The 14,387-nt window shown below is 39.5% G+C and overlaps 1 protein-coding gene across 4 annotated transcripts in view; it reads right to left on the bottom strand.

Moving 5' to 3' along the window:
• arhgef12b (Rho guanine nucleotide exchange factor 12b) overlaps positions 1–14,387 on the bottom strand; it is a 139,525-nt gene that overhangs the window by 110,460 nt on the left and 14,678 nt on the right. Inside the window, exon 1 of one of the 4 annotated variants that reach the window (XM_089129899.1) lies at positions 12,802–12,915. The exons of the other annotated variants lie outside the window; for them this stretch is intronic. Coding sequence (XP_088986025.1) covers positions 12,802–12,806 — 5 coding nt within the window. The 5' untranslated portion in view covers positions 12,807–12,915. Of the gene's footprint in view, positions 1–12,801; positions 12,916–14,387 lie in introns of those variants that run through there. 4 annotated transcript variants of the gene reach the window in all.

The following is a 14,387-nucleotide window of genomic DNA, read 5'->3' as shown; positions in this document are numbered from 1 at the left end:
TCTAAAGTGCTTTCAGGGTCGTTTTACGAGTACATGAGCACAGTAGTATCCACCCGACACCAGAGTACTACTGGTATTAGTATTGTCATTTAATGTCAATGCCAGTTCTAGGCGTATTCTTGCCTTTATAACTTAGCAGGTTTAAAAAGCCTTTTTAAAATTAAATATGAATGCAGTTTTAGATTAAATAAAAGGACAGTCAAGTCAAATAAAACATGTTTTATGGTAATGCTACAAAGATACCATTCATCAACATTACTTAGTTATCAACACATTGAGTGAACAATATATTTTTACAACATTAATTAATGTTTGAAAATGTTATTACAAACACCTGATTGTTCATGTTTGTTCACTTAATTCATTGTGCGTTACATAAATAATGGATTAAAACTTTACAAACAACTTTAAAAATGTGTTAGTGTATACTATTGTTTATTTTAGGTCATTTTATCTAATCTTTTTCTAAAGTGTTTATAATACAAATGTACAGTTTCCATACTTGTAACTGTGATAAACACTTAAATATATGTAAATTTAAACTAAGCTTTGGTACCGAAATTGGTACCGAGAACCGTGAATTTTTACTGGTATTGGTACCGAATACTGAAATTTTGGTACCGTGACAACACTACTGGCAAGTGGCAAGTATTTAATTTAGGCTAGATATAATAATAGTCAAAGGATTTCTATGCGTCTAGAAGGTTGTTCAACTGCTTTTTACAACTGAAAAGCATCAGTGTCATTGGAGCCTTTTAAAATATGCAGAAACGACGACGCAACTATCTGTAACAACTACCATTGACTCCGGTTTGCATAAAAACATAAAAGGCTACAAGTTTTTGAAATTTTCAATGCATGTCCGCATAAGGTAAAATCACACAAGATGTTGTAGCTCCGCCCTCTGTGCCACAGCTCATTTGTATTTAAATAAACGGATACAAAACATTGCGTTTTAGCCAACCCTAAAAACTTTAGCATTTTGAGCTAAAACTTCACATACACACTCTGGGGACATCAAAGTTATATCTTGTGAAAGGACCATTAAGCCTTGTTCACACTACATGATTTTAAAACGTCGGGCTGAACTGTGCGGTTCACACTACATGACTTGCACTCAGTGAAATCAGGAGTGTTCAAGTTGTTGAGCTGTTCACACCACACAACACAACGTGATTGATCCACAACAGGAGGTAACTCACTACACGAGTTGACAACGCACTACATAGAGATACAACCACGATCGGATAAGAGCAAATCATTTGTGACTCATTGAGAGCTGTTTCAGTACTATGTTACGGTCTAAATCCTGAAAATAATCAAATAAATAACGAGTTGACAACAACTCTGTCACCCAACGATTCCATCTTGTCTACAAACCACGTTTTGTCACTTGTCATAAACCTGTGACCGTTTCGATTAAATGGTTCTTTAAAGTCATCTTGTCTAAAATGGTCACTGCAAACCCTCAATTTTTTTAGAATCTCTGAAATAATCAGAAATAATCCAAAGTTGCTAGCTAGATGTCCCGACTATCATGCGCTTCTGTTCTGTGTTCCCCTTTGACACAGTAACATTCCTACTAAACGGACTGAAGTATAATTCCGCCGCTGCTGAGAAACTAGTTCCTGTAAATGTAATCCAATCATTGAGATGAAGAGGATAGTTTGATTTCTAACATTATTTTCTCAACAGACACTTACATCGATAGTCTGGCATTATAATTGATTTGCTTTTGGTGTACTGTGGAGTGGGTAAAACTGTTTTTAATTGCATGCTAAAAGTTACCGTTGACTCGAGCTAGCCTAGCACCGGCAAACTATGTAACTGGGACGACTGGATGAAATTTTTGCTGTCAACATCAGGGTATTAATGGTAAATGACTGGTTATATAAAAGTATTCGGCACATCTATTGAAGTTTACAGAGAGTGACCTTTTATTTATTATTTACATCGTTGTTGTAACGTATTGCAGCCAAAATCCGTATACATCACCACACAACTAATTAATATGGACTTGCTCTTTAAGTAACACCACAGAACTTTTCCTCTTCAGTCGCACTACTGGTTGGAAACGAAATTATCAATTACCGCTGTCGTAAATAATTTAGCCTATCGTCGCACGCATGCTCGCTGTTTATCCAGCACCGGCTTTAGAATAAGATGTCCACAGACAAGGTAGAGTATGTTACATGATTTCATAAAAGGATGATGGATTGCGACATCAGAAACGAAGAAAAACAAAATAATGACTATTGTAACGCTTGATGTAAAGCAGCCGAATTTTGTACTTCTTTTTGTGGTCGGGTTACTACCCAAACCCCGAAGTTACGTAGTGCCAGTAAAAGCGACACAGACCCCGTCAGGCTATGGCAGGAGTGCCTTTCACCCTGTTACGATTTGATGAACCACTGATAAGTTTTTGGAAACATTATTTTAAGATAAAAAAATGTTACATAGTGTTGCTTTAAATGGATTTAAAGGATGTTTTAAAATGTATTTATATGCACTTCTATTAACATGATGAAAAAATAAATGCTACATAAACTAACATCTTGAAAAAGCATGTAAAATGCTGAAACTTCTGTGAAAATTTTGAAGTAAAGACAAGCAAATTGTTGATTCAGTGTTTTAAACTATGGCATTAAAACAGTACTAAATAACTACTTTGAATAAGATTATATACTTTTATTTTTATAAGTTACCATTTCTAATTTCCTCCATTGATAATAAAACTATTTTTAATGGTTTTAGCTCAAAATAACACTGTTGTCAAGTTTTCAGTACAATCGCTCAGCCCCAATCCTTCTTGTTGACAACTGCAATTGAACCTATGTTATAACATAACAGACAGCTCACACATATTTCAATTACACTAAGCTTATGCAATGATGAAATAAGTGAGAAAGACGTGAAAGAGACAGTGCTCCCATCTTCACTGGCACTGTCACAACGGTGTTGCTGTCAGTGTCTGTTGTTTGGCAGCAGTGTGTGGGATTCCCCACATCATCTCACAGATCAATATTTCAAGCATGCTCCGATTACACCAGCTCAATTATATCTGCCTCAACCCTACTGAACCAGACGGTTCATTTAACTAAATGGACAAGCCAACAATTGAGATATAATTTGATACCAGTAACCAGAAGGACAAAGAGCTCAATGTAACATTTAGAGCCAATCCAAACAACACTATACATAGCCAGAACTCCATATCAACTCATGTATTAATTCCTGAAAAATGAATACCTCAGAAAAGAAAACTCTATTCAAATGTTACTGTTAATGGCGATTCCCACAAAACATGCCCAGTACATATCCAGGCCAACATAATCAAAAGAGAGAACTGAGAAATGATGCTTTGCTTTAAGAAAAATCAAGCAAACTGTAAGGTGCGTTAAGCAATTTCTGAGAAACGTTGTTGAAAGTGAATCGGACTGAGTGACACAACACACTTGTAGGGGGCGTTTACACTCATGATAGAGGAGGAGAGAGAGTGAGCAAGAAGGAAATTTAAAGAAAGACTGTATAAAAGAGATTATGAGAGATGCTCAACAGAGACTTCACTGGAGAGCACTTAGATTCATGCTAAATACTAAAAAGAACATAATCCTTTACCAGCTACAAGCAACAGATGGATGTTTTTGTCTCTTTTAGTGTAGACATGTGTATGACATGTTTCCCTGGCTATGTCCGCTTAAGAACTGTACTAGTAGTTATAGAGGTACGCATGTTTTATTACTGTGTGTACCCTCTTGCTGAGGTATGAACCGTCGAACACAGTGGTAAATTAAATCGTTACAGTTGTTATTAGAGATTTAAGTGCAAAAGCGGTGAGGTTTGGAACTGTCATTCAAAGAATAGGAAAAAAAGATGACCTTTGTAACCATTTAAAGCAGCCATACCAGTTTTGGTGTCAGAATTTTCAACTGTTTCAACTTACACACTGAGAAGCCAGTGGTTAAATACTCCAAAAAAGTCTCTGGGAGTGTGCAGGACACCGCTCTATTTATAGCAGCTTGATTACGAAAAAGAAAATAAAAGGCACAACAACAATACTCATGTCTTGAATTCCAAAAATACCAGACAATTCCTGAGGGGTGATTCAAGCGCTGGCCTTTCACAGCCTGGCGCTTGAGTCATATGGTTTTATCTACTTAAAACACATCCTTGACTAACCAAATCCTAGTGAGCTGCACGTAGATGGCATATAGAGCACTGCAGGTTGTTCCCAAGAGTAGGCAGCAAACATATGCTGGCTTAAGTAGCCTAACTTTATTTTGTCCAAGTTCTAAAGCAGAATCACTTATATCTTTCACAAAAGGCCATCCAAGAATGCTTTGCAAAAAGCAGTGAAAACAAGAAATATTCCAAAAGAGCAGCCAAGAGAAATGTAGACTTTAAATTTCATGCAATACTGAAAAGAATCAATATATTTATACCTCTATTTTGTGCGTACCGTCTTTATTAGGGGTGTAACGATACACAAAACCGACGGTTCGGTTTTCCCACGGTTTTGACGTCTCGGTAGGGTTTAGAAAGCTAAAATGGCTTTTTTTTTAAAAACTAAAACAAAAAAAAACAGTGGTTTAATGAAAAAAATGGTCTTCGTCTTTAAATTAATTCAATTACAATAAACATTTCACAAGGATTAAAAAAAATCTGCTAATGCTGTAAACTATAGGGAGCCACACATACTAAAACATTAAAGGTTGTAGCCTAGACTTTTAACCTAAATTCAGATGCTATTTATTTTTTAGATATAATAATCAACACAACACATTGTATGAAAACATGTAAACTGAACATAAGGCAGTTTTTACATTAACTTGTGTTTTTACTCTAATAATTTACACAGTTGTCATTTTCATGAAAGATATTTTAAACATGCATTAAATAATCAAGATTATCATTAACAGGTTATAAAATATAATATACAGGCTAACATAGAACATCATTTATAGGAAGTTGTGGACACTGAATCTCGTGCCTATTGAGGCAAATTCATTCGGTTCACGTGACGTCACTGTAGCTTTGCGCCGCCATCTTTGCGACCGACAGTCACATTAACGCCAGCAATATGTTGTGCAGTTGGCTGCAATAACAGCCGAAAAAGGAACCCTGAACTGGTATTTTATTCTATACCAAAAGAAGAGAGAAGAGAAAATAATTTATTTAAAAGACTTGAAGTCTCTTTTTGCTGGGTTGTGGTTAATTATATTTCTATTATAGCCTACTCTCAGTGGCCAACATTATACAAAAACAGAAAGATTCATTCATGCCAGCCAAACTGCTGCAGAAGATTCATTCATCATGACATCGCCTCGACTTATGTATTTCTATATCATGATAGGCCAATTGGGGCAAGCCTGAGGCAGATAATAATCGACTAAAGAAAACTGGGGGTAACAAATAAGGATCGGAGCCAAAAATTGAAATTTTCTCCAGGTATCTCTGTCTCTCTCTAATTCTAATAGGCAGTTTGGGCGGCCACACCGGGCGAGTCCGTCGCAAATATGGCGGCGTTCTATTTGTAGTGACGTAGGTGGCATCTATGAATTTAATGCTAGTGACAAGCTATGCTGTTTTATTGCCGTCTTTCCGCGGCTGAAACACTGATTGAGCGATTACACGAGTTATGATGTCTTTCAGTAAGTATATAGCAATATCTTTCAACATACCTTCAGGTGTCCATTCTGTAACTGAGGAAGAGATGATCGCGTTTACTCGCACGCTGCCGATTGAGATGACGAGCCTAGTAGGACTACAGCGATCTGTCATGCCAAGGAGCGCCAAAACGTCATTTATTGTTTGAATTTCGTGATCAAAGACAGAATTTGAAAGATTACACCTTGCTTACTATCGAAAGTAACAAAACACAGAGCTTGTTATTTGGTGTAAATGGTGGTTAGACTACAAAGCTGAATTTGTTGTGTACTGTATACATAAGACATGATGTCCACTGAGCCGGGCGGGGCGTGTTCGGTACGCAATGACAGTATCGCGGTTCTTCGGTTCGAAAATCGTTACACCCCTAGTCTTTATGCTTTGAGGCAGCGAACAGCAAAGCAGATGACCAAGTTTTAGGATCTCTGGGAATGTAAGGCCTTAAAAAAAACTTAGTCATCCCTGTCTCATGAATCACTACAACTTCCTCCAAAACAAAAATGCTTTTGAAAACTTTCAACAACCAATAAAATAACTCGATTTGAAAAAGTATGGATGGAGAAAAGAGGGAACGAACGATTTGAGCATAGGAGGAAAGAATGCTTTCAAGACAAGATAAGCACTGCAGCAGGAATGAGACCGTGAACAACGAGAGCTATACTGAATACCAAAATCTCCCAGTTCACGTCTCGGCTATGAAGTAGTTTCCAGGCAACTCCCAGGTCTGTCAGTAGCCTCTGCCTAGTTGATGGATTTCAGTAGCGCAGGCATGTCCCCAGTGCTGTAACACCGGGGGAGGTTGGCTTGTGCACTTTGTTGGGAGAACAAAAACAAAAGGCTGGGCTCAGCAGTTGCTTTTGTCACCGGTTACTTAGTACACTGAAATTTTAACAGGCCCTACAGCTGGGGCCTATTCAGGTATAACAACCTACCACTCACTCTCTCTGCTATCTGCCATGTATGATGCCAATGATCACATGTCGCCTTGATTATATGACATTTGGTGAACATAAAGGGAAGTAATTTTTCCCACTGCCACAAGTCTGATCACTACTGGGATTAAATTTTGTTTAGCAATAGCATAGAAATACAACTAGTAATGCAAATCCCAAAGAAATATTGTATGTTCCTGGATAAAGACCTTTTGTTGCTCCTGGAGCATAAATAATGCCAAACAACAACCCTAATCCCAAAACCTCCTGAAGGACCATTATCCTGCAGAGATTTGCTCCAATATTTATCTAACACACCTGAACCAGCTATTCGAAGTCTTCAGGATTACTATAAATTTCCACGCAAGTGATTTTAGGCAGGTTGGAGCTGAACTTTTTCAGGACACTGGCCGCTCCAGTAGCAGGATTGGACACACCTGCCCTGATATCATAGAATAGTATATATGAATGTTGTTTAAATGCCTAACCCTAGCCCTAAGGCAAACATTCAAATCTGATAGGTTGATGAAAAAATTGCTTCAGGACCAACACATACAATAGAGTTCAATAGAGTTAAATAGAGTTCAATCACTCAGCATTTGATCCCATTTTGCAAATTTTCACCCTGTTTTCTAGAGCTGAACATCTACAGTGAATATAGTCCAGACTGAGTCTAGTTCCTAAATCAATTTAATAAGTCTCAAAGGTCCTAAGGATCTTCATCACATTCCAAATGTAATTCAACGCTACATTAAATTTCAGAAGGAGAAAACTCATAATGTTGCTTTTTGTACTCCGCCATGAAACAGTGAATTTATGTTTCATTCCACTTAACTTTTAAATGCACAAAAATATGTAAAATATGACTGATCATATTGCACTGTTCTCATATCCCATGAACAAGAAACCCTGAAAGCTGCTCAGACCGAGAGCAGAGATTCACATTCACAATGCATTATGATGTCCAGGCAGATGTTGAGACAAGTCTGAATCCTTGAGTCATGGGAGAGTCCTACAGATACAGAAAAGGCAGACGTGCTATGGTTCTGAGGTCGGGTTTGGTAATGGTCTGTTGGAGCAGGAAGCAGACTGGCACAGACATTGTGTGGAACGTGGCAGGGTGGAGTTGCCAAGCCCTTCTTATCTCCCTTTCAGAAGCAGATGTTGCCAGCTGTGTGGAGCAGAGATACTGATCGGGGTGCGCCTCATGTTAAGATTCGCTCCACTGGACTGGAGACTGGAGATGTGGGGGAAGAAAGCGGGATGCAGAAATACAGATTTACAGGCCCAACCACAGGTACTGACAGCAGAGATACTTCAAAGATTTCTCCCTCTTTGACAACTGATCCAACCAAACTAAAGCATGTCCAAAATGTGTTTCTTATGGGGCTGTTTACATTACATATTAACTAAAAAATACAGCATTTTTGTTGTTTTTGCGAATATGTCTTTGCGAATATCTGTTCAAGAAAAAATGCAAAGCAAACTTTTCCATTTTCAGTGCATCACTGTCATGTAAACATACCCTTAAAATGTTCAACACGAACCTGGTGTTGATTCAGAACCAATAAAATTAAAATGGGCATGCTTGATTATGATATAAATCATATTTAAGACAATTCTAATCTAAGTGAGATTTCTGAGTGGCACTTTAGGTCACTCCTTGAGATTTTTTGGAAAGATGTGTTCTCACACTAGTCTCGCGAAGCCAGACCTTAAGACTGAAGACAGAAAGTCTGGACTCAACTTTCATTGGTCAAGGACCGCCCAAGAGGATGTCTAAAGCAGTGGTTCTCAAAGTGGGGTCCGCGGACCCCTGGGGGTCCGCGAGCTAAAGCCAGGGGGTCCGCGAAATAATTTACAACCTAACGTTTTTTTCCATGCTATGAGTCATGTTTTCTTTATCATCTGAAAACATGCTGTTTATTCCTAAGTAACTTATATAAAGCATTTAACATAAAACAATACAAAGTAGACACTTAAAGTTTTCTATAGATAGATAATCTATGTCTTTGCGTCAAGTAGATTCGCTGCTGTTGATTTTGCGGGACGTGCGCCAGAAAGGAGACAGAGAGACGGCATGAACCCGCATCCGGTTCTTTTCTGTATTTTTAAAAGGCATGACATTTTGTAGTCATTTATAATGTAGCCTATACACAAATAAAAAATGGACACTTTACCGTTTCGGATGATGCACTCTTGTCTTATCTATGACCATAAATAAGAGTATTCCTGTTTCCACTGCTGAGGAAAAATTCCCATGTAATTGCGCGCCGGCGTCTCGCGTGCGCGCACAATAGTCAGTTCTAGCACTGCTACTGTAGATTTGACATTAGAAGTCTGATCATTATCAAAATAAAAGTGCATAGTGACAGGGCCGTACCCACAACTGAGGTTGCAAGGATGCACATCGCGATGATACTGACCTTCTCGTCTGAGGTGCTTCAGCAGACTAACAACGATAGCTCGTCAATGTCAAAATGTTTGAGTCGGAGTGAACTCAAAGTTCCCCGCACGACGTTTCAGTCAACGGTCATAAAGTGCGAGATAAGATGTAGGCCTTAAATTAACATAAACTAAACAGCTGTTTTAGATAAAAGTTTTAAAAAACGACTGAAACAATCAGTTTGCAAAGTATTAATCAAGCTCAACTTTAAAAAAGGAAAAAGCAGGTCAATAGAAACATACTGTGCCCATGAGATTAACATTATGGATTCATATATTTAACATATAGCCTACTGTATGTTTTTTTTAGCTAATTACAGTAGCTCAAATTAACAACGCACGCACCTATTAAACATAATGCCATTATCATTGTATTTATAGGCTTATGGGCTTTATTTGTGTGCAGAATAGGCCTAATTATTGAAACATTTCTCTTTTAAGGCCATTCCTGATTGGAATATGTGATTGTGTTTCGTGACATCTTGACAAAAAAAAAAAAAAAATGTATGCCACTGACTGACATGCTTCTACTAAATCTATAGTTATCCAATTGTGGGGCCTTAAAACACCTTAAAATGCACATGTGTAGATCAAGAACATCAAAAATTCCTAAGTGAGGGATCCTAACTAAGTGATTCCTAGCAAGATCACTTTCGTTACCTCAGTAGGCTATTTAGAAATTCCTGCATAGTACCCTGGGTGGAGACCATTCATTTTGTGCAAAAATATTTCATTTGCCGCTCACACATTAACTTTGTGCTCAATAACTGTTATAAATATGAGGGGGGTCCTTGGAATTTTTTTTCCCCTGAAAGGGGTCCCTGGCACCAAAATGTTTGAGAACCCCTGGTCTAAAGGACATCTGACATAACCAATCACAGTTTGGTTTGTTTTGCGTCATGTTTAGGGGCGTGAAAATGTAACGCCGATGTCCCTGCAATACCAGACAGGCGTGCATCTATGAATTGTTCATTCAAGAATAGAGCGGCGAAATTTCAAAATCCCACGAATGCGTTCTTCTTCCATGAGGGAGTTTGGTGTCACAGGATTTGTTTCCAGACAGACTGTGGAACCAATCAGATCGCGACTTCGAAATTCCTGAATTGTTTCCAAATAAGTGCGTCATATGCATCAGACGTTCAGCCAACAGTCCGTGGGCGTGACGTCTGAGACCGAGACTACAGAACCGCCAACACTAAGGTACACAACAAAGTAACACATTCAACAGACTCCAAGACCATGTCGTGTTTTCATTCACGTCAAATGAAATATGTAATCTAGCCCTGAACTAAGTCCATTAAAATGCTTCACATTTCTCAGGTAACTTCCTGCATGGTGTACAATGCACAATGGTTTTAGAATGCAACAACTGCTGTCAACATGATCAGGTGCACCTAAAATTATATGTACGTCAACACCTCCAAAATGCACAAAAGCACAACATTTGTCTGTCGGTGAAACCAGTTTTTCTGTTTGTGAAACCATGAACTGTCTATCATGTGATGTCTGTATGTAACAGCAATGTGAACTTATGACAGTGACAACCTGTCTGGAGCAACCTGAAAGGCCTCAATCAAGGGTAAAGTGGTGATCATTTTAGTGGGATTGAACCAGCAACCTTCTAGTAACCTGGCTTATTGATGGCATGGTGGACAGTGTTACTAACAGTCACATTAACATCTGTGTTGACACCTTCTCCAGCGGTGAATGCTGCTTCCCAAAGACATACCCTGGTCATACAAATGACCATTAAAGAAGGATAGGGAGGGGATGAATACATATAAAGAGAATTTAAACCAAAGTTGAGAAAGAGCAGAGACTCCTACAGGAGAAAGCTGTTTTAGTTTTGATGGGAGTAACAAAAGCCCCTTTCACACAGAGATTCCGGAAAATACACGGATAATGTGACCCGGCATTTGTCCCGGGATTGTTTGATTTCGGTTCATTCACACTGCCAGTGATTTGCCGGGATCTGTGAGTGCGTTCACACAACCCGTAAAAATCCCGGGAAGACACATGACATCAGGATGAGACGTGTAACGTATGCGTCGAAAACATGTACACGCGTACTCAGCTTCAGTTCCACAAAGCTGGTGAACGATCTCAGCTTCAGTGCGGACAGTGAGGAGCTCCTGGTCTCTGCTTAGCTACATTTTTCAGGTATTTGTTTGTCCTATCTTTGTTAATGACAAACAAGAGCAAGAGCAAGAGCAAGAGCAAGAGCAAGAGCAAGAGCAAGAGCAACAGAGTCGCGCGATGGCACGAGCGTCATCACTACGACAAACCCCTTTTACGGCATTGGTCCTGGCTTTTGTTCACAAAGCGCGCGTTCCGGGACTGATCCCGGCAATGTTACTAGGTCCCCAACCTGGGATCAGTCCCGGTATCAATCCCGGGTCGTGTTTGCGTTCACACAGAAGGCGTTCTGGCAATTTCCCGGGAATTTCCCGGGATCAATGCACTGTGTGAAAGGGGCTAAAGGAGAATATTAAAATGGCTAAAAAGCAGAACCAGTTCTTTAACATGATGGATTCAAGGTCTTCTGAAACCAACCAACCACCCATGGCCACTGGCTCCCCGAGACCTCACAGCTCTAACCATTCCCACCGAGCCTTCAGCTAGTAAGAAACAGCCAGTCTTCCACCTGTCACACTTTCACACCTCAACTGGCACCAGCAATCCTGACAACTCAGTTCAAGCTGAACGTCACAGCAGACCAGGTTCAGAGGGAACCGAGAGGCACCTGTTACCATTAGTCCCTTCCTGGAAAGAGTCCTTGTACTCTGGAAAACAACACGTTGGGACACCAAAGCACCCCACTGTTAAGTGTTAACAACAGCTAACGTCACTGAACTCTAACATTATGACAGTAAAGAAGTACAGTCAGGCATATATGGTCGACCCCATTTGGCTTGACAATTCTATCTACAACTTCTTTAATAAATCTGCGATTGAGGCAGGAGTGAGAGTATAGATTACTAGTTTACAACTTGCAAAAACCAAGGAGCTGGTTAACTTCAAGTGGAAAACGATGTCTGGTGTCTTGTCTGATGTAACAGGCCACTTACTCATTTTACCTCAAATCAAAAGTAAAAAAAATAAGAAACTAGGCTATATTTTGCATTAAGAAAGGACCATTTTTGGACCATGAGTTCACCAGAGATCTTCAGCTCTTGAGTAACAAGTAAACTGAGGTTTTGGCCTCAACTGTTAAATTACAGCTAAAATGGCATAATGTAGTCAGTCAGTGCAATGACTCATTTTGGCTTCATAGTGGCATTTTGAGGCTCTAAAGTCTCTTGGCTTTGGTCTGCACTTTGGTCTCATACAACAAGGATGACCTTTGCCAATCCATAAATCCTCTGGCTCTGAGGCTGATGTTTCTGACGAAAAAAAAGTGGCAATTTAAATCCCATTTCTCGTAAGCTCAATTTTCTGTCATATTTTTGCACATGCACAACCTGTTATAAAAGACACACACTGTTGTTTATGCTTTGACAAGACTGATGTAACTAACCTTTCACACGTCTGGCATTCTGAGGGAAAAACGACAATTATGAGACAAAGTTGAAGCATGACAGGCAAAGATGATGCAAAGAATTATCCTTGAAAATAAATTAGCAAAGACAACAAATATCAAGATAATGATTGAGTGAATGTAAAAAAAAAAAAAACTTTTTCCCTTCCCAACCCTCACTATAAAGCACAAAGACCTAGTGTAGCTGATCACAGATCAGTAGTAAACTTCAACAATCACCTCATCCCGAGGACTGTAGTATGTCAGCAGGTTGTCGAGCTGTATAGATGGCAGTCAGCATGGCAAAAGGTTGGATCTGAGGAGGTAAATTTCTTTCCTAACAGCTCGTCTGGCAAAGGAGAATGGGAAAGCTGCAGCAACATTACTTGCAGTTTCCAAGGTGACGCAGCCGGGAGAGTCAAAGGGCCTGTCACGTGTGTGTAGCACGAGCACTCTGTGTGCTGTTCTGGCCCCAATATCTCCAGCCTCCAAAAGCAGACTGGCTCCCACAGCCACTTCCTACTTTTTCAACACGGGTCTATAACCCTGTCCCTCTCTCTCTCCTTCACTCTCTCTCCCCAGCCACACTTCCTGTGGGAACTGTAGGCAGCGAAGCCATTTAAGAGCTCAACATCCTACAGTCCTTTCTATTTAAACAGGCCTACTACTTTAGCTATTAAACTCATGTTAATTACACAGATTAGGGAATATCGTACACGATATATCGGTCACCATATCGATGACAGTCGGTAAAGGGTACTTTTTAATGTTATTGTCATGAATCCGATAAGAAACTTTGTCTGATATATTAAAGCTGATAGGTAATTGATTATTTCCTTTAGCTGAGACACTTCAAATGCACAGTGTTCGCTTGACATATGATTGGAATCATTTCAAAAAGGAAGATAAGTTAAATGCAACATTTGCAGCACAAATCTCACAAAGACTGTAAAGGAATGTTGTGAAATTGTTGTGCGCTGTGTCAATGTTATGGGAAAAAAAATGTTTTGAAAGTGATTCCAACGATGTAATTCCTCTGTGCCATTACAGGGGATTATCACGCTGACACGTAGTACTTCCGCATTCAATGATCTTTGTGCACTGCCACTTCCGTTGAATCACCGATCACTAGGGTTGGGTATCGAGAATCGAGTATCGATTGGAACCGGGACTAACTTTTCGTTTTTCCCGGAATCGTTCAAAAGTTAAAATTTCGATTCCTAGTTTCGATATTCACAGTCTGCCGAGCGGAAGAAGAAACTGCTGAACACCACCAATGAAGAAGCGTCTACCGGAAGTGTTGGCATAACCGCGCGAGTCGAACATGAGTAGCTTACGTCGGCGGTCCAAAGTGTGGCTTCACTTTTCTAAAAATAACAAAATCTCGGCAAAATGCAAAATTTGTGACAAAAGGAGTATTTGTGACAGGAGTATTTCCTTCAGAAAGGATTATTTCCTTCAGAAAGACCGTTGGTTAGGAAGGTTAGCTAAACTTTTTTGACCCTGCCTCTTAAAAGAATCGGAATCGTTAGGAACCGGATTCGAAACAAGGAATCGGAATTGGAATCAGAATCGTTCAAATTCAAACGATACCCAACCCTACCGATCACTATACGGCATCCCTGGTAAATTAGTCTGATTCACTAAAGTGCCGGTGTCGTGCCGAATAGTGATGGTCCTCCGAAAATTGATGGCCGGCCGCGGGAGCGTGCGCAGCATGTTAAAGATGTATCGCCCATACTCTTTACGAATGCAGTTGCTTTTATGTGGATCAAACAGATATAACATGCAAATAAACATCACTCACCCAGTACTTTTTACCTAAT

This window comes from Pimephales promelas, chromosome 4 (assembly GCF_988280905.1).
Source record: "Pimephales promelas chromosome 4, fPimPro1.hap1.1, whole genome shotgun sequence".
Lineage (NCBI taxonomy): Eukaryota > Metazoa > Chordata > Actinopteri > Cypriniformes > Leuciscidae > Pimephales > Pimephales promelas.
The sequence above is the reverse complement of the archived record's forward strand: the minus strand, read 5'-3'. Positions and strand labels throughout refer to the sequence as shown.